Source organism: Bufo bufo, chromosome 4, assembly GCF_905171765.1.
Source record: "Bufo bufo chromosome 4, aBufBuf1.1, whole genome shotgun sequence".
NCBI classification, from domain to species: Eukaryota; Metazoa; Chordata; class Amphibia; order Anura; family Bufonidae; genus Bufo; species Bufo bufo.
This window is the reverse complement of record NC_053392.1, coordinates 458,369,925-458,389,074: the sequence shown is the minus strand read 5'-3', so window position 1 is coordinate 458,389,074 and position 19,150 is coordinate 458,369,925. Positions and strand designations below refer to the sequence as shown.

At 45.5% G+C, this 19,150-nt stretch overlaps 1 protein-coding gene and 1 non-coding gene across 3 annotated transcripts in view; one reads left to right on the top strand and one right to left on the bottom strand.

Annotated features, from left to right (window-relative positions):
- DESI2 (desumoylating isopeptidase 2) overlaps window positions 1-19,150 on the top strand; it is a 107,552-nt gene that overhangs the window by 48,716 nt on the left and 39,686 nt on the right. For both annotated transcript variants that reach the window (XM_040429451.1, XM_040429452.1), the window contains exon 2: window positions 16,609-16,681. In XM_040429451.1, the coding sequence (XP_040285385.1) occupies window positions 16,609-16,681 (73 nt within the window). The remainder of the gene's footprint in view (window positions 1-16,608; window positions 16,682-19,150) is intronic.
- Window positions 14,845-14,930, bottom strand: LOC121000216. Its single transcript, XR_005778840.1, has one exon. It is a non-coding gene; the product is annotated as a small nucleolar RNA SNORD71 (small nucleolar RNA).

The window sequence follows — 19,150 nt, the reverse complement described above, 5'->3', positions numbered from 1 at the left end:
CGCCTAGACTTTTCCCTGCCTTTCATCAGCACAGTGATCGCTGTTTAGAGCACAGGCAGCGCAGCGATGCTGCCTGTGCCTGAAATGACCAATAACAAAGCTTACAGCAAGGAGCTTTGTTGGTCGGTTTGAGCGGGCAGCCGGACCATTCTGCACACCACTCTGAAGTGAGGAGGAAGAGTCCTGCAGCGGCGTGAGATTCTCACCGGGTGGCGCCTGGCAGGGTAAGCGGTCTTTGGCTGTGGGTCACTTCTTCCATGTGCTTACAGCATCCTCTCCAGTGAAGAATGTGCTCCCAAACTCCATAGTAACCAGATACCACCAAACTCCCCCCAGGGCACTATATGCCTGAGCATGCTTTCCCTGGTCGGATGAATAAAATGATTGGGTCCGTGCCAGGCTAGTCGGGCGCAGCGCATGGAGAATGGGGGGGGGGGGGTTTATGCGTTTGGGCGCACATTATTCACTGGAGAGGACTCTGTGAGCACATGGAGACAGTGACCCGCAGCCTGACCGTCCAGAACATGAAGTGAATGTGACTATTGGAAGACTTTTATGATTGGTGAGCACATTAAATTAATTTATCGTAATTAGACGGCACAATTTGTGACTGGTGCAATGTTATGTGTCCTGCTGGGATCTAAGAGGGCTTACATTTTTAGGGATACTCCAGAAAAACCAAGGAGGGTTGGCAAATGGGTAATTGTCCCAGATATAGGGACAGCCATTTTGCCCCCATGTACACGACTGTATCCATTCTGAGGTCTGCAAATCGCAGATCCACAAAATATGGACATCCGTGTGCTATCCACATCTCCATGCTGCAAAAGATAGAGCATGTCCTGTTCTGGCGGGTTCACTGAAGTCAATGGGTCCGCAAGAAAATGCGGATTGCACACAGACCGCATACGTGATTTGCGTACTGCAAAATGTATACAGTCGTGTGCTTGAGACCTTAAAGTGAAAGCCGCAGTGCTCACAGATATGAAGTACAGAGACGTCAAGTACACTATACTGTGCAATAGTCCAATATACTGTGTATAAGGCTGTCCTATAACTGCCTCCTGTGCGTTAGTCCCAAACCGCCACCAAGCCACCCACTGCTCCCTGCCACAACCACCAGACGTCCCTGTTCAATTCTTATTGCATTGAGTTTTGCACAGTCTACTGCTCTGATCTCTACGTGACAGATTTGGTGCTTTAAGAAAGGTAGGGATTCAGTCTTCTGACAGATAAATTTAAAAAGGTCAAAATTAGCTATTTCTGCATGGAAGACATTATAGAGGAGACTGGTAATGGTTTCCTTGCAGAAATGGCAACATCTTAATATTATTTAGGCCTACGTGTTATATATATATATAATGAATTACCGCAAATTTTGTACTCCTCCTCTGCTAAAAATACTCCTCAAAAATGGTCAGAGGAGTATTTTTACTCTTCCGGAAAAAAAGTAGCGCAACCTCTGAGTATGTGTGCAATTCCAGCTGCAAGTCTTTTGTGGTATGTCTCTACCAGCTTCGTACATCTAGAGGCTGAAATTTATGCCCATTCTTCTTAGCAAAATGGCTCAAGCTCAGTCAGATTGGATGGAGAGCATCTGTGAACAGCAATTTTCAAGTCTTGCCAGAGCTTCTCAATGGTATTTAGGTGTGGACTTTGACTGGTCCATTCTAACACATGAATATGCTTTGATCTAAACCAGGCATGCTCAACCTGCGGCCCTCCAGCTGTTGCAAAACTACAACTCCCAGCATTCCCAGACAGTCTACAGCTATCAGCCTGCAGCAGGGCATGGTGAGAGTTGTAGTTTTACAACAGCTGGAGGGCCGCAGGTTGCGCATCCATGATCTAAACCATTCCATTGTAACTCTGGCTGTATGTTCGGGTCATTGTCCTGCTGGAAGGTGAACCTCCACCCCAGTCTCATCTACCATGTTTTCTTCCAGGGTTGCCCTGTATTTAGCTCCATTGATCTTCCCATCAACTCTGACCAGCTTCCCTGTCCCTGCTGAAGAAATGCATCCCCACAACATGATGCTGTCACCACCACGTTGGGGATGGTGTATTCATGCTGATGTGCAGTGTTAGTTTTTCACCACTCATAGCGTTTTGCATTTAAAGGGGTTATCAAATTTCAAGAAACCTGGGGGTGGGTGACGCTAGGGAGGCTCGTCCCCGTCTGTTTTCATCCGTGTACAGGGAGGAGCGGCGCAGAAAGCGGGGTAACTATATTACCGGTGAGGGGCCCAGTGTGACGGTCTGAATAGGAGTTACCGTCTGTCATTCGCTTATTCCCATGAAATAATATTGCCAAGAATCCAGAGTAAAATATCGCTGGTGTCTCATAATCCACACAGGAGCCAAAGCTTCATGCTGGAACAAAACACGTTTAATGGAAAACAAGGGCATTCAATTTAAACAGCATCAAACTCCTCCTCTGAGCCAGCGAGACAATGGAGTCCTGGAAACTCAATCCACAAAACAGGGGCTTGGTCACATGGCTTACAAGCAATCATTGTGTCTTTTCCAGGACAATGGTCAAAGTGTTATCTCGTGTATTTTCACTAAGTAGATCAGTCTTGTGGCCAGAAGCAGACGGAGTGTCTGGAAGTGTGCGTACACATGTCCTTAATACACAAAGATGTCTACCTCCATTGTTAGGAGTAGGTATCCATGGGGATTAAGTAGCAGGGAGGTAAAATAACTGAACGGATACTGGGGAGTTCTTCACACCCAGCACATGCCCCCATGCAAAACACGGACACCGACCATGTGCGTTCCGCATTTTGCGGACCGCACATCGCAGGCACTCTCCTAGAAAATGCCTTTTCTTGTCCGCAATTGCGGTCAAGAATAGGACATGTTCTATTTTTTTGCGGATGCGGACAGCGCATTCCGGCCCCATTAAAAATTAATGAGTCCGCACCTGTTCCGCAAAGTTGTGTAACTGATGGGGACCCATTTTGCGGACGTGTTAATGGACCCTAAAAGGGAATTTAGAAGGTGTATTGGGGAGCATCTGGGGGGAGATGACCCATTCGCACGTCATGTATGAGCATAATGGCAGTCCCTCAGTTATTTACTTTTAAGGCGTTGAAGATGTTAGGATACTCCTGAGCGGTGGGGATGTCGGTAACATCCTGTTACACCAGGAAGCTCGGTGGAGATTTATGTTGCAGACTGATGACGCAGACAAATGAGGTGTAGAAACTCGTCTAGCATGACTGATTATTAGGTTAGGGTACTTTCACACTAGCGGCAGGGCGGATCCGACAGGCTGTTTACCCTGTCGGATCCGTCCTGCCACTAGTTCGCCGGACCGCTGCTCCGTCCCCATTGGCTATAATGGGGATGGGGGCGGAGCTCCGGCACAGCACGGCAGTGCGCGGTGAGAGGCCGCCAGACTAAAAAGTTGGACATGCAGTACTTTTAGTCCGGCGGCCTCTCGCCGTGCACTACTGTGCTGTGCCGGAGCTCCGCCCCTGTCCCCATTATAGTCAATGGGGACGGAGCGGCAGGACGGATTTGACAGGGTGAACAGTTTGTGAAAGTATCCTTAGCCATTATCAGCAGGAAACAGGCAGCAACATCTTATTTGGAGAGATGCTAGCTACACATAGGACTATCTTCCAGTGCTGTGCAGGCGGGACGCTGTAAATCCACTGCAGTGTCAGAGCTGGGAATAGTAGATTGACTGTAATCAATGCTAATACATAGTTTTAGCTTGTAGCGCTATACCAGGAGGCCTGTTTCATTTACCATTTTCTATGCATGTTTCAGGTGAGATGGCTCAGCTGTCTTGCATTTAACAGTGGCGGTGGATCTGCCAAAGTTATGAAGAGCCGGATCCACCGCCAGGTATAGGGCTTATTAATACTGGCTTCTAAAATGTTGGCGCGGTGATCGGAACAAGGTGCCTGCTCAAATCATTGAGCAGGCACCCTGGGACAATGTGTAGGGGGGGGGGGGGGGGTCCCGTGACAGCCCCCTGGATCTCACACTGTATTACTCATACAGCCAATGCATTCCAATACAGAAGTATTGGAATGCATTGTAAAGGGGATCAGACCCCCAAAAGTTGGTCCCAAAGTGGGACAAAAAATAAAGTGGAAAAGAAAAAATTAAGTTTTCCCCCCAAAAAAATTAAGTTTCAAGTAAAAAATAGTAATTTCCCCCAAATAAAGTAAGAAAAAAAATTGGTAAAAAAATACATATTGGGTATCGCCGCGTCCGTATCGACCGGCTCTACAAACATATCACATGACCTAACCCCTCAGATGAACACCGTAAAAAATTTAAAATAAAAACTGTGCTAAATAAACAATTTTTTTTTTCTCACCTTAAATCACAAAAAGTGTAATGGCAAGCGATCAAAGTCATATGCACCCCAAAATAGTGCCAATTAAACCGTCATCTCATCCCAAAAAAATTAGACCCTACCTAAGATAATCGCCCAAAAACTGAAAAAACTATGGCTCTCAGACTATAGAGACACTAAAACATGATATTTTTTTTTTTGTTTCAAAAATGAAATCATTGTGTAAAACTTACCTAATAAAAGTAGACTTTTTTTTTTATTTATGTATCACCGCGTCCGTAATAACCTGCTCTATAAAAATGTCACATGACCTAACCCCTCAGGTGAATACCGTGTAAAAAAAAAAACACATTTTTTTTTTTCCCATCACAAAAAGTGTAATAGCAAGCGATCAAAAAGTCATACGCACCCCAAAATAGTGCCAATCAAACCGTCATCTCATCCCGAAAAAAATGAGCCCCTACACAAGACAGTTGCCCAAAAAAAGAAATAAAACTATGGCTTTCAGAATGTGGAGACACTAAAGAATCCTTTTTTTAAAAAAAAATATATGCTTTATTATGTAAAACTGAAACAAACAACCATACAAACAACCATATTTCATATTTGGTATTGTCGCGTCCGTGACAACCTGCTCTATAAAAATACCACATGATCTAATCTGTCAGATGAATGTTGTAAATAAAAAATAAAACTGTGCCAAAACAGCCATTTCTTGCTACCTTGCCTCACAAAAAGTGTAATATAGAGCAACCAAAAATCATAAGTACCCTAAAATAGTACCAACAAAACCGCCACCCTATCCTGTAGATTCTAAAATGGGGTCACTTTTTTGGAGTTTCTACTCTAGGGGTGCATCAGGGGGGCTTCAAATGGGACATAGTGTCAAAAAACCAGTTCAGCCAAATCTGCCTTCCAAAAACCGTATGGCATTCCTTTCCTTCTGCGCCCTGCCGTGTGCCCGTACAGCAGTTTACGACCACATATGGGGTGTTTCTGTAAACTACAGACTCAGGGCCATAAATATTGAGTTTTGTTTGGCTGTTAACACTTGCTTTGTAACTGAAAAAAATGGATTCAAATGCAAAATCTGCCAAAAAAGTTTAAATTTTATCTCTGTTTTCCATTAATTCTTGTGGAACACCTAAAGGGTTAACAAAGTTTGTAAAATCAGTTTTGAATAACTTGAGGGGTGGTTTCTATTATGTAAGCCTCACAAAGTGACGCGCGCACACACAAAGGTCGCACTACATTTTTTCCGGAAGAGAAAGTGTTCCTCTTACCATTTTTGAGGAGTATTTTTAGCCGAGGTATGTATGTATATGTATATTTATTTATTTATTTATTTATTTATTTATTTTTTTGATATTGTAGGGATTTGCTCTGGTAGGCTCAGTGTTTATTCACACAAAAAAAAGGCAGGAAAAAACACAATACTAGGCAGGGCCCTGGTGTTAATTCACACCGCAGGAATCCTCGTGTTAATTCACACAGCAAAAGTCCACAGAACTCCAAAAACGCGTCACCCGGCAGTCCACAGCAGGCTTTAGGGCGCCTGGCTTCCAGCTGGCAGCTCTAAGCCTTGCAGTATGGCAGGATTCCTCCGCTCCCAAAACACAGAGCTCCACTATCACCTGGAGGTTCATTCCACACCCAGCTGAGCTGCTCGCTGGCCTTTTAAACCCCAGCCTAAAACCTGGCCTGGACGTGGGGAACAGCCACCCACCCTGCTCTTTGGCTGCTCCCAATAAGAACCGGCCCAGATTGGCTTTACAGCCAGACTAAGTAAAAAGTGGCAGCGAGCACTAGCTGCCGCTGACACACAAAATTACCGTTTCCTATATCTAACTGGTTCTCAGCATAATAAACATCGCTTCTCAGCGTAATTTATCGTATACTTACCCCTATGCTGCATGCTTGACATGAGGCATTAGTATACAATTTGATCAAAAAGCATAGGCCCACTCACCGCGACAAGGTTGCCTTTTTGAATGGGACCCTATTCTAAATTTAATAGGGTGAGTTCCATACCTGTTCACATGGTGAGAGTATGTGATGGGGTTGGTTCTACACCTGTTCACATGGTGCAGTACTGCACGGCGGCCATTGTTGCTTTGGTGGGGCCCAGTTCCATGGTGGCTTTGTCATACAGCGGCAGCGCTGTTTAACTGCTGGGTCCCGCTGACTGCTGGGGTGGTGCTGCGGCGTCGGCGGTCGCTGTCCAGTGCTGCGCCAAATCTAGAATAGGGTCCCACTCAGAGGCAACCTTGTCGCGGTGAGTGGGCCTATGCTTTTTGATCAAATTGTATACTAATGCCTCATGTCTAGCATGCAGCATGAAGATGTTTATTGTTAACGTGTAGCTTTTTTTTTTTTTTTTTGTAAATCTTTCTTTTTCATTTATACTTAATATTTTGGTGTTTGCTTCAGTATCGTCCTGGCTGCCATGGTAACTGATCGGAGCCCCCGGGATTACACTGCTGGGGCTCCGATCAGAAGCTGCCACTGCACCACCAATGAGGAGGGGAGAGGGGACCCTGTGGCCACTGCCACCAATGATTAATACTGGGGGGCTTGGGTAAGGGGGGGCACTGCGCCACCAATGTTTTTAATACTGGGGTGGGGGGGCCCGCACTGCCCCACCAATGGAGATAACTCGCCTATTAATTCATTTACAGGAGGTGGGTGCTGGCTGCAGAATCACCTGAGGGGTTAACTACTGCAGATCGTAGCTACCTGTCATAGAGGTCGGGAGCCAGCTATGTGATTCTGCAGCCGGCTCCCGCCTCCTGTTGAATTTGAATGAGTGAGTCAACATCATTGGTGGCGCAGTGACCACAGCCATTTCATTGGTGGCAGCGGCACAGGGGGGAGGCAGACACCCTGTGCCGCTGAGGGAACATGGATCGCGCTGACAGCAGAGCAATCCTTGTTCCTGATTTTGTTATCGGCAAAATAGATGCCGATACCGATGACTTTCAAAATTATGAATATCGGCCGCACGGTTGCTAGGTGACGATCGGGATGGGGACCCGATCATTATTAATTTCCCTTATAACATGGTTATAAGGGAAAATAATAGCATTCTGAATACAGAATGCCAAGTAAAATAGGGCTGGAGGGGTTAAAAAATATATATTTATATTTTAACTCGCCTTTAATCCACTTGTTAGCGCAGCTGGCATCTCTTCTGTCTTTCTTCAGGACCTAGGTAAAGGACCTTTGATGTCACTATGCTCATCACATGGTCATTCACATGATCCATCACCATGGTGATGGATGATGTGATGGACCATGTGATTAGTGCAGTGATGTCACCACAGGCCCTTTACCCAGGTCCTGAAGAAAGACAGAAGAGATGCCGGCTGCGCCAACAAGTGGATTAAGGTGAGTTAAAATATAAATATATATATTTTTTTAACCCCTCCAGCCCTATTTTACTTAGCATTCTGTATTCAGAATGCTATTATTTTCCCTTAGAACCATGTTATAAGGGAAAATAATACAATCTACACAACCTTGAACCCAAACCTGAACTTCTATGAAGAAGTTTGTGTCTGGATACCACAGTTTTTATCACGCGCGTGCAAAACATATTGCACCCGCGCAATAAAAACTGAACAACGGAACGCAATCGCAGTCAAAACTGACTGCAATTGCGTACCTACTCGCTCGGGTTTGCCGCAACGCATCCGGACACGCTCGTGTGAAAGAGGCCTAAGACTAGCCAGATTTGTGTTGCTGATCATGCTTCCTTGATCCCTAGGTGCTGGGCCTTGGCTAATTCGCTTCCAGGCTTCCGCTGCTTATCATGAGTTTCGCCATGAAAACTTTTACCTTGATGCCACTGCAGCCAATCACTGGCCACAGTGGAGATCTGCTCCCCTTGCATCACAAGACGATTTAACATAATACAAGGGAAGCAGTGATCCGTTATTGGCTGCAACTGTGTCAAACAGGACGTTTTTATGAAGGGACTCAAGACAAGCAACGGAAGCTGGGAAGCAAACGAGCCGGGACCCAGCACTGAGGATCAGTTAAGAATGATCATCAACAAAGGTACTGCCAGTCTCAGAAATTAGTGTATACAAACCCTTTTAAGGAGTTAATTTTTTAAGGGCATTTCAAACCGATATTCTTCTATATGTGACACAGAATGGGTGAAAATAAACTATCCCCACTAGGGTTGTTGCGATACCAAAATTTTGATTCGATTTTGATACCATAAAAAAGTATTGCAAAACACAATACCATGTGAAAAAAATAAAACGCCAAAAAAGCAGTGTGCGTTCCGCATTTTATGGAACTTCCGGCCCGTAATCGAGCAGTCCAATCCTATTTTTTTATGGGGGGGAACAAGGTGACTAAAAAATGGTGAATCGCGCGGTTTTAATTTTTCTTTTTTTTTTCTGTTACGGCATTCACTGCATAGGAGATAATTTTATTTTTTTTTTAAAATATTTTAATAGTTCGCACTTTTTGGGCGTGGCTATGTAATTACTGTGGCAGAGTCCATTGGTGGCAGAGGCAGCAGTGGCACAGGGGGGTGGAGGGCCTCCCTCTTTTCCCCTGTGCTGCTGAGGAGAACATGGCGCGCGCTGAGTGCAGCGCTTGCCACGTTCTCAAACAGATACGATCCGGGTCTAAAAGTATCTCTGCTGCAGCACTACGGTCCACTCGCAAATGGCAAGAAGACTAAAAAGTCTTGTCACCATCTGCAAATTTTAACCCCTTAAGGACATAGGGCGTACAGGTACGCCCTTGTGCCCTGCTACTTAAGGACACAGGGCGTACATGTACGCCCTGTGTATTTTCGATCACCGCGGCGGGCGGTGATCGGAACCCCGTGCCTGCTCAAATCATTGAGCAGGCACTTGGGGCAAATGCGCCGGGGGGTCCTGTGACACCCCCCCCCCCCCCCCCCCATGTATGCGATCGCAGAAAACCGCAGGTCAATTCAGACCTGCGATTTTCTGCGTTTCCGGGTTGTTCGGGTCTCTGAAGACCCGATAACACGGAACGTGATGGTGGTGTGAATTCACCCCACCAATCACCATCCAGCGATCCTGAGTGGTGATGGTGACATCACCTCTCAGGATCGCCTCTGATTGGTCTGTGGGCGGGCCGGCGTAAGATTCAAATGATGCAAGCGCTCCTCTCCTCCTCCTTTTGTGTTCCGGAGCCGGAGGAGAGAGGAGCTGCCTGCACGTCGTCCCTCATCGCTGCCAGCATTACCCCATCTGTGCCCCCAGGACCCGATCTGTGCCCCAGCACCCCATCTATCCAGCAGGTACATAGGGAAAGCAAAGGGAAAGTTTGGGTTAGGCAGGGAAAAAAATGGGAAAGTTAGTTAGTTGTAAACTTTTATTGCATCACCCTAGTTAGGGTGTCTGGGGTCCACAGCACAGCTGTGTGACCCTAGACCCCCTAGGGGTGCTGCCGCTTGCTCCCCCCACACCTTTTTTGGGGTGATTTTTTATTTTTTTTTGTGTACGCTGACTGTGGCCGGCACTCTTAGCGTCCGGCCACTGTTAGCGCATCGCACACCCCACCGCTGATCAACTTCGGACGGTTGATCAGTGGTTTTTTCACATTTTTTGCCCTTTTTTTTAGTTAATTATTTTTTTTCTGTTAGTTTTAGGGTGAGTTCGTGAACACCCATGCCCCCACACACATACGCACACCAAATAAAGATTTACACACACGCACATATACACGCAGACACGCACTCCCCTATGGCCTGCCGGACGTTCTCGGCCGAGGAGGCATACGCCCAGCTTGCCTCCGACTCCGAGAGTCCCAGTGAGGACGAGGATGACCCCACATTCCTGTTGTCATCCTCGTCCTCCTCATCATCTAGCAATGATGATGAGCCCCCAAGGTGGCGGAGACGCCGCCAGGCGGAGCAAGGGGACCGCCATGTTAGGGACCCTGTGGCCCACACTAGTACGAGCAACTCTGGGGCTCATACTGGTTTCCCGGCGCACCAGTTAAATCCACCGGAGCACCCTGCCAGTGAACTAGTCTGGTGTAGCCCAGAGCGATAAGAGCCTGTGATTCCTGATTTTGTAGGCCAATCAGGAATCCAGATTTCCACAGTGGGCTACACTGAATATGACTTTTTTTGTCTTTTTTTTTTTCAGTGACCCACTGGTAAAACCTGTACGCCCAACAGTTTGTTGCTCAGCACCCGGGCTCCTTTTTGGCCAGGCCCGGTGGCTGGACGCCGGTCAGTGCTGCCAAAATTAGGACATTTTGGGGCCTCGTGCTGCGTATGGGCCTGGTCAAGAAACCCAGTGCCAGGCTGTACTGGAGTGGGGACGTCCTATACCAGACCCCACTTTACAGTACGGCCATGACACGCTCCCGGTTTGAGGCCATCCGGAAATGTCTGCATTATTCCGATAATGCAGCATGTCCCCCCCGAGGTGATCCTGCCCATGACCGTCTGTATAAGATACAGCCGGTCATCGATCACTTTGGGGCCAAATTCATGGAGGCCTATGTACCTGGAAGGGAGGTCGCGGTTGATGAGTCTCTAATTGCGTTCAAGGGGAGACTCATTTTCAGCCAGTATGTGCCCTCCAAGCGGGCGAGAGTACCTCAGGGTACACTTACAAATTTTGTGTATATGAGGGGCGAGATTCCCAGATTCAACCCCCAGAATGTCGCCCCACTCTGGGTTTTTCCGGGAAACTTGTGTGGGACCTTATGTACCCACTGCTGGATAAGGGTTACCACCTTTACGTGGATAACTTTTATACCAGTATCCTCTTGTTTCAGTCCCTTGCCGCCAGATCCACGTCCGCTTGTGGGACCGTGCGGAAAAATCAACGCTGCCTCCCTGCCCACCCCCTCCAGGTACCTATCCCCAGGGGTGAGACCCGTGCCCTTACCACTGGAAACCTGTTGCTGGTCAGGTATAAGGACAAGAGGGATGTCCTTATGCGGTCCACAATTCATGGTAACGGCATCACCCCTGTCCCTGTGCGAGGTACCGCGGCAACGGTCCTCAAGCCCGATTGTATCGTCGACTACAATCTGTATATGGGAGGAGTTGATCTCTCGGATCAAGTCCTCAAGCCATATAACGCCATGCGCAAAACCCGGGCATGGTACAAAAAAGTTGCAGTCTACTTGGTACAGGTTGCCATGTACAACTCTTTTGTACTATCCCGAAGCGCTGGCAGCACAGGGACATTCCTCCAGTTCTATGAGGCAGTCCTCAAGGCCCTGATCTTTTCGGACCGGGAAAGAGCAGGCCGGAGTACCTCGGGAACTGTAGGCGCCCGGATTGTCCCTGGCCAACACTTTCCAGGTGTGGTCCCCCATACTGGAAAGAAGGGACGAACCCAAAAAAAGTGCAGAGTGTGTCGCAGGAGGGGGATACGGAAGGACACGACTACTCAGTGCGACACGTGCCCCGATCATCCGGGCCTCTGCATTGACGGTTGCTTCAGGGAGTATCACACTTCCATGGAGTACTTAATTTATATCCCAATTTAGCACGGACATCGGATAAAAAAAACTGGTTCTCAGACTTGAGACACCCAAAAAAACTAAAATAATTTATTAAAAGTAGACATATTGGTTATCGCCGCGTCAGTAATAATCTCCTCTATAAAAATACCCCATGACCTAACCCCCCAGATTAACACCCCCCAAATTTATCACCTTACATAACAAAGTTTAATAGCAAGCGATAAACAAGTCATATAGCCCCCAAAATTGTGCCAATAAAACCGTCCGCTCATCCCGCAAAAAATGAGCCCCCACATAAGATAATTGGATAAAAAAGACACTTAGACTTTAGAGATACCCCAAAAAAATATTTAGTATCAAAAAGGATAATATAGTCAAAAACCTAAATAATTGTAAAAATAGACTTATTAGGTATTGTCGCGTCCGTAAGAATCTCCTCTATAAAAATATCCCATGACCTAACCCCACACGGTAAAAAAAAAAAAAAACGTTGCCAAAACCGCTATTTTTGACACTTTTCCATTTCAATACGTTTTTTCCGGTAACAAAACAAGGGTTAACAACCAAACAAAAGTTAAAATTTATAACCCTGATACTGCAGTTTACAGAAACGCCACATTTGTGGTCGTAAACGGCTGTATCAGTAAAAGGGAGGCCGCAAAAGGAAAGGACCGACATGGTTTCTGGAAGGCCGATTTTGATGGCCTTTTTTATTGACACCATGTCCCTTTTGAAGCCCCCCTAGAGTAAAAAAAACTCCCTAAAAGTGACCCCATCTAAGAAACGACACCCCTCAAGGTATTCAAAACTGATTATACAAACTTTATTAACCCTTTAGGTGTTCCTCAACAGTTAATGGCAAATGGAGATGAAATTTCTGAATTTCAATTTTGCCTCACAAAAATGTAATATAGTGAGCAACCAAAAATCATATTTACCCTAAAAATAGTCCCCAAAAAAATGCCACCTTATCCCGTAGTTTCCAAAATGGGGTCACTTTTAGGGAGGGTGCATCAGGGGGGTTGAAACAGGACACGGTGTAAATAAACCGGTCCATAAAATTCAGCCCTCCAGAAACCAAACGGTGCACCTTTCACTCTACGCCCTGCTGTGTGGCCATACAGTAGTGTACGACCACATATTGGGTGTTTCTGTAAACGGCAGAGTCAGGGCAATAAAGATACAGTCTTGTTTGGCTGTTAACCCTTGCTTTGTTAGTGGAAAAAATGGGTTAAAATGAAAAATTTGACACAAATTCTCAAATTTCATCCCCATTTGCCAATAACTCTTGTGCAACACCTAAAGGGTTAACGACGTATGTAAAATCAGTTTTGAATACCTTGAGGGGTGTAGTTTCTTAGATGGGGTCACTTTTAGGGTCTATTCACACGTCCGTTTTTTCTTTCCTGATCTGTTCCGTTATTTGCTGAACAGATCTGGATCCATTCATTTTCAATGGGTCCTGAAAAAAATCTGACATTGAGCTGTCCGTTTTTTTCCAGGACCCATTGAAAATGAATGGGTCCAGATCTGGTCCAGATCTGTTCAGCAAAAAACGGAACAGATCAGGAAAGAAAAAACGGACGTGTGAATAGACCCTTAGGGAGTTTCTACTCTAGGGGTGCATCAGGGGGCTTCAAATGGGACATGGTGTAAATAAACCAGTCCATAAAATTCAGCCTTCCAAAAACCAAACGGCGCACCTTTCACTCTACGCCCCGCTGTGTGGCCGTACAGTAGTTTACGGCCACATATTGGGTGTTTCTGTAAACGGCAGAGTCAGGGCAATAAAGATACCGTCTTGTTTGGCTGTTAACCCTTGCTTTGTTAGTGTAAAAAAAAATGGGTTAAAATGAAAAATTAGACAAAAAAATGAAATTCTCAAATTTCATCCCTATTTGCCAATAACTCTTGTGCAACACCTATGTATGTAAAATCAGCTTTGAATACCTTGAGGGGTGTAGTTTCTTAGATGGGGTCATTTTTGGGTGGTTTCTATTATGTAAGCCTCGCAAAGTGACTTCAGACCTGAACTGGTCCCTAAAAATAGTTTTTGCAAATTTCTGAAAAATTTCAAGATTTGCTTCTAAACTTCTAAGCATTATAACATCCCCAAAAAATAAAATATTATTCCCAAAATAATTCAAACATGAAGTAGACATATGGGGAATGTAAAGTCATCATAATTTTTGGGGGTATTACTATGTATTACAGAAGTAGAGAAACTCAAACTTTGAAATTTACTAATTTTTCCCAATTTTTGTTAAATTAGGTATTTTTTTTGTGTAAAAAAAATAATTTTTTTGACTTCATTTTACCAGTGTCATGAAGTACAATATGTGACGAAAAAACAATCTCAGAATGGCCTGGATAAGTCAAAGCGTTTTAAAGTTATCAGCCCTTAAAGTGACACTGGTCAGATTTGCAAAAAATGTGGCAATACCTAATATGTATACTTTTTTTTTATTTAAGTTTTACACAATAATAGCATTTCTAAAACCCAAAAAATTATGTTTTAGTGTCTCCATAGTCTGAGAGCCATAGCTTTTTAATTTTTTGGGCGATTGCCTTTTTGATCGCATGCTGTTGCACTTTTTGTGATGTAAGGTGACAAAAATTGCTTTTTTTTACAGTTTTTTTTTATTTTTTTATGGTGTTTATCGGATGGAGTCTATCATGTGATATATTTATAGAGACTGTCGCGGTGATACCTAATATGTGTATTTTAATTTTTTTATAGGAAAAGGCTATTTATTTTTTTAATTTTACATTTTTATTTATTTTTACTTTTATTATTTTCACTTTTTTTTTATTTTATCAAGTACCTCTTGGATCTTGAAGATCCAGTGGGGCTGATGGCTGTACTATACTTTGTATTATACTTTGCAATGCAAGAGCATTGCAATCAGATGCCCTGTAGGTGGCAACAGCGGACGCTTTTGGAAAGCGTCCGGTTGCCATGGCAACCATCGCAGCAGCAGCAGCCCTGATGGTGGAGAGAGGGAGCCCCCTCCCTCTATTAACCCCATGGATGCCGCTGCATCTATGGGGTTACAGCAGAGTGTCAGCATAGAGCTGACACTCTCTGCTGATGGCGGCGGCTCAGGAATGGAGCCGCCGCCATCACACACAGCAGGGGGATCGGGGGCAGCGCTGGAAAGGGGGGAGGGGGAGATTCGGCCGCCAGCATTGAGGGAGGCTGGGGCAGGACTAATGTATGGGGCGGGGAGGGGGCGGACCGCACCGCACCGCATCAGGGCAGGAGGCAGGAGATGAGCGCAGGAGGCAGGAGAGGGGCACAGATCGGGGGGGGGGGGGCACAGAGGGGCACCAAGGGCTTGGAGGGGCACAGATCGGGGGGCATGAGGAACACTACCTGCTTTCAGGCTCTGATCTGCAGAGTGCAGATCAGAGCCTGAAACCGGCATTTTTTTCACTGCCGCGATCCGATTGGTTAGTCTGCACAGACTAACCAATCGGATCAGTTGTCGGCAAGGGGCCACTCTGATTGGTCCCTTGCCGGCATTACTGAACTGTATGCTGTCCGTGACAGCAGCAGGGCAGGGGCAGAAGCTTTAATCCAAGCGTTTTGCAGCGCTTGGATTAAAGAACTGTCTTGACGTTTATAGACGTGATAGCTGCACTGGGCATGTGCAGCAATCACGTATATATACAGATTGCGGTAGGGAAGGGGTTAATGTATTAAAGTATTTATAGAAAAGTGAGTGGATAAATAGGCTTAGAAAGTGATGACAGGTCTCCATTAATGGGAGCACCCGATGCTGAATGCATTAGAAAAATTATATATACACAGTATGTCGCTCATGATACAAATACCTCTTGGCTTTACTTATTGTCTGGGGCACTTTATATTATCTTTTATACTTATGGTGGCCAACCCCTTTAATCATTTTCATATTTAGAAAAGTCAATAAAAGACCTCTATTTATTAAAATCAGTAAGCTGTGTGTTCTCTTGATGATAGATAATCAGTTCTCACCTCTCCTGTGTTCTCTCCTGTCCTTATACTATAAGCAGGGTGTTCTAGTGGTGATTGATAATCAGTTCTCACCTCTCCTGTGTTCTCTCCTGTCCTTATACTATAAGCAGGGTGTTCTAGTGGTGATGGATAATCAGTTCTTAGCTCTCCTGTGTTCTCCCCCTGTGTTGTCCTTAGGTATCTTCATGCTGCTCCAAGCCCCTTAGTTACAATGCCTGAAACTGTGCTGCACATGCTCAGTAGTAAGTTCCCCCTCTACAGATTAGAGGAGGAAATTCATCTCCGGGCAAGTGGGCATGCCTGCAGTTATCTCAGAACTGCTAGACAGAACAGGAAGACAGCATTAAAGGGGTTGTCTGGGAATAAATAACCAGTAATTCAAAAGGATCCACAGCACTCTTTCGTAGTCAAAAAAAATTTTCTTTGTCCAGCAGCATACAATAAATGCGACGTTTCGACTTTAGCAAGTCTTTATCAAGCTTGATAAAGACTTGCTAAAGTCAAAACATCACATTTATTGTATGCTGCTGGACAAAGAAAAGAAAATACTTTTTGACTACGACATAGTGCTGTGGATCCTTTTGAATTACTTGTATATTAAGGAATCACCGCGAGCACCACTTTTGGACCATTGGGTACCAAGGAAATTGGACGTCTGCCATATAGGAGGGTATGTTGTGCTGCTGATCATGTTGTTTTGGGAATAAATAACAGGTACCCACAACCTATGTATTTATAATGTCTCGCACGCTAGGGATTTTTTATTTTGAGATTCATTCCTAAACATAATTTAATCTTTCTCTCTTAGTATTGGATCAACGAGTACACATCATCCCTGGGAATCGGTGTCTTTCACTCTGGTATTCAAGTATATGGCAGAGGTATGTTATTGTTAAAGACCCTATTCTGAATTTGTCCTTCCCAGCCATGTTGTCCTATAAATATTCTATCTGAATTTTAAGGCAATGGGACACCCTTTAGAGACATTTTTTTCAATGCATATATTTTTGCCTGAAAAAGCATTTTATGGCAATAGGATTTTATTAAAGGGAGTCTGTCGACAGAAAATGTACTGTTAAGGCCTCTTTCACACTTGCGTTGTCCGGATCCGTCGTGTACTCAATTTGCCGGAAGTGCCCGCCAGATCCGTAACACCGCAAGTGAACTGAAAGCATTTGAAGACGGATCCGTTGCTGAAGTGAGGCTACCTCTTTAAAGGGAGTCACAGCATCATGGCAAGAACGTAAGTTAGGCCTGGGCCGGCGCATGCGCACTGTAAACTGTGATGCCCCGGCCAGACAGTGGTCATTCAATGCGCACGCGCCGATATCGCGGTCATCGGCGCATGCGCGGGATTACGGACAGTAGGAGAAAAGATAGAGAAGAGACCAAGGGCGGGCAGACGTGGCGGATGGGCGGGCAGAAGTGGTGGAGGGGGAGTGGATTGGTATGAAAATGACCCATGGGCCTGGGCACCGGCCGTTGTAAGGCCGCCCCTGGGCACCTTCACAGCCTCATTTGCATACGGAATAAGTGTTTTTCGGACGAATGATGCTAGCAGGGAACTAACGGTAAGAACCGTGGGGATGCCGTGGACATAAGTCTGTTAATAGGGTCAATCGGCGTGAAAGACTCCCTTTAACAGTGAATTTCTGTGTGACAGATTCCCTTTGAAATATTTGCACCATTTGGATTTCTGCAGCATCTGTGTCTCAGTTCATAGCAAACTGCACTACAGTCACAGTAAATGCAACAGGAGGACACGCCCCTTATTTTAAGCCCCTCACATTTTATAGCCTCTTTTGAAAGCCATGTGTGTGTCATGGATCCTCCTCCTGCTTCCCCCTCTGTTTGGGTGCTCTGATAACATCACCTGCCATGAAAGTGAAGTTTTACCTGGTGCCCACGTCACAGCAGAAGGGTCCAGTAGGGTGACCTCTGTATAGAAAGACTCACCCCCCCCCCCCCCCCCCCAACCTCACTGTATAGACAGTCGTGTTCCCAGCAGTAAAACGGTAAGTTGCACTAATGCATGCGCTGGGGCCAGCTCTCAGCCTGGAGGGTCTACTCCGGACAGCATATGGCTTTGTAAATGAGGGGTAAACTTTCTTCTAAGGGAGCATTCACACGACTTAAGTGTTTTGCGGTCCGCAAATTGCGGATCCACAAAACACGGATCCGCAAAAAACGGATACCGGCTGTGTGCGTTCCGCATTTTTCGGACCGCACATGGCCGGCGCTATATAGAGAATGCCTATTCTTGTCCGCAACTGCGGACAAGAATAGGACATGCTCTATCTTTTTTGCGGGGCCACGGAACGGAACAACTGATGCGGACAGCACACGGCCCCATTGAAATGAATGGGTTCACACCCGTTCCGCAAATTTGCGGAACGGATGTGGATCCATTTATACGGTCATGTTAATGCTCCCTAAATCAGATATATATTTTTTTTTATTGAATTTTTCCAATCACAAATAAATTGCACTTTATAATCATACAATCCACTTTAGTTTGGATCCATGAGGACATCCTATTGACAAACCCACCACAATGAGAGAGAAAATGATTGAGTGCAAGCCCTCAACTAATCCCCCCCCTCCCCCCTTGAGACAAGAGAAGTAACATCATTTGGCCTATATAATTTTGTACAAAAATAGCAACAGTACAGATTGTCCTTTAGTTCTTTGAAAATTGGAATAAAAAGAGGCAATGGAGCGCCCCAGGGGCAGCGGCAACACACCAACATCTCATACCCTTTTAGCGTTCAGACATACCTCACCTCATCATGCCTCCCAGTCCTGTACTAAGACCTAGCTAGGAACTGCACACTCCAAATCTATCTACCCAGAGACCCCAAATTGCCTCGAATTTTGAGAGGCAATTTCGTTTAAGATAGACCCTCCCCCCCCCCCCCCCCCCCCCCCCCCCCCTTTCCCACCTTATTACAACATTTCACCTTGCAGTAAACTTGGGGGCTGTATCCACTTTGCTGCTCATGTTTTACGTGCCTGATATAACATTCTATTGATTCCTGTACGGACAGGTGCCTGTAAGTTATCAGAATCAAAAATGCCAAGCAAGCACATTTTAGTATCTGGAGACAAAATTGCACTATATACTTTATTTATTAGTGTTATTATTTCTTTCCAATATAATCTCAAGGCACTACAACTCCATAACATGTGGAATAGATCACATTTTGGACAGGATGAGTCTCCTCTATACCCCACCTTATACATAAATAGTGGAGTTTTATATACCCTATGTATCATGAACAACTGTGACATTCTAGCTGCTTCACTAAGAGATGCGGTCGGGGTCAATGCCAGTATTTCTCCCCATTGGG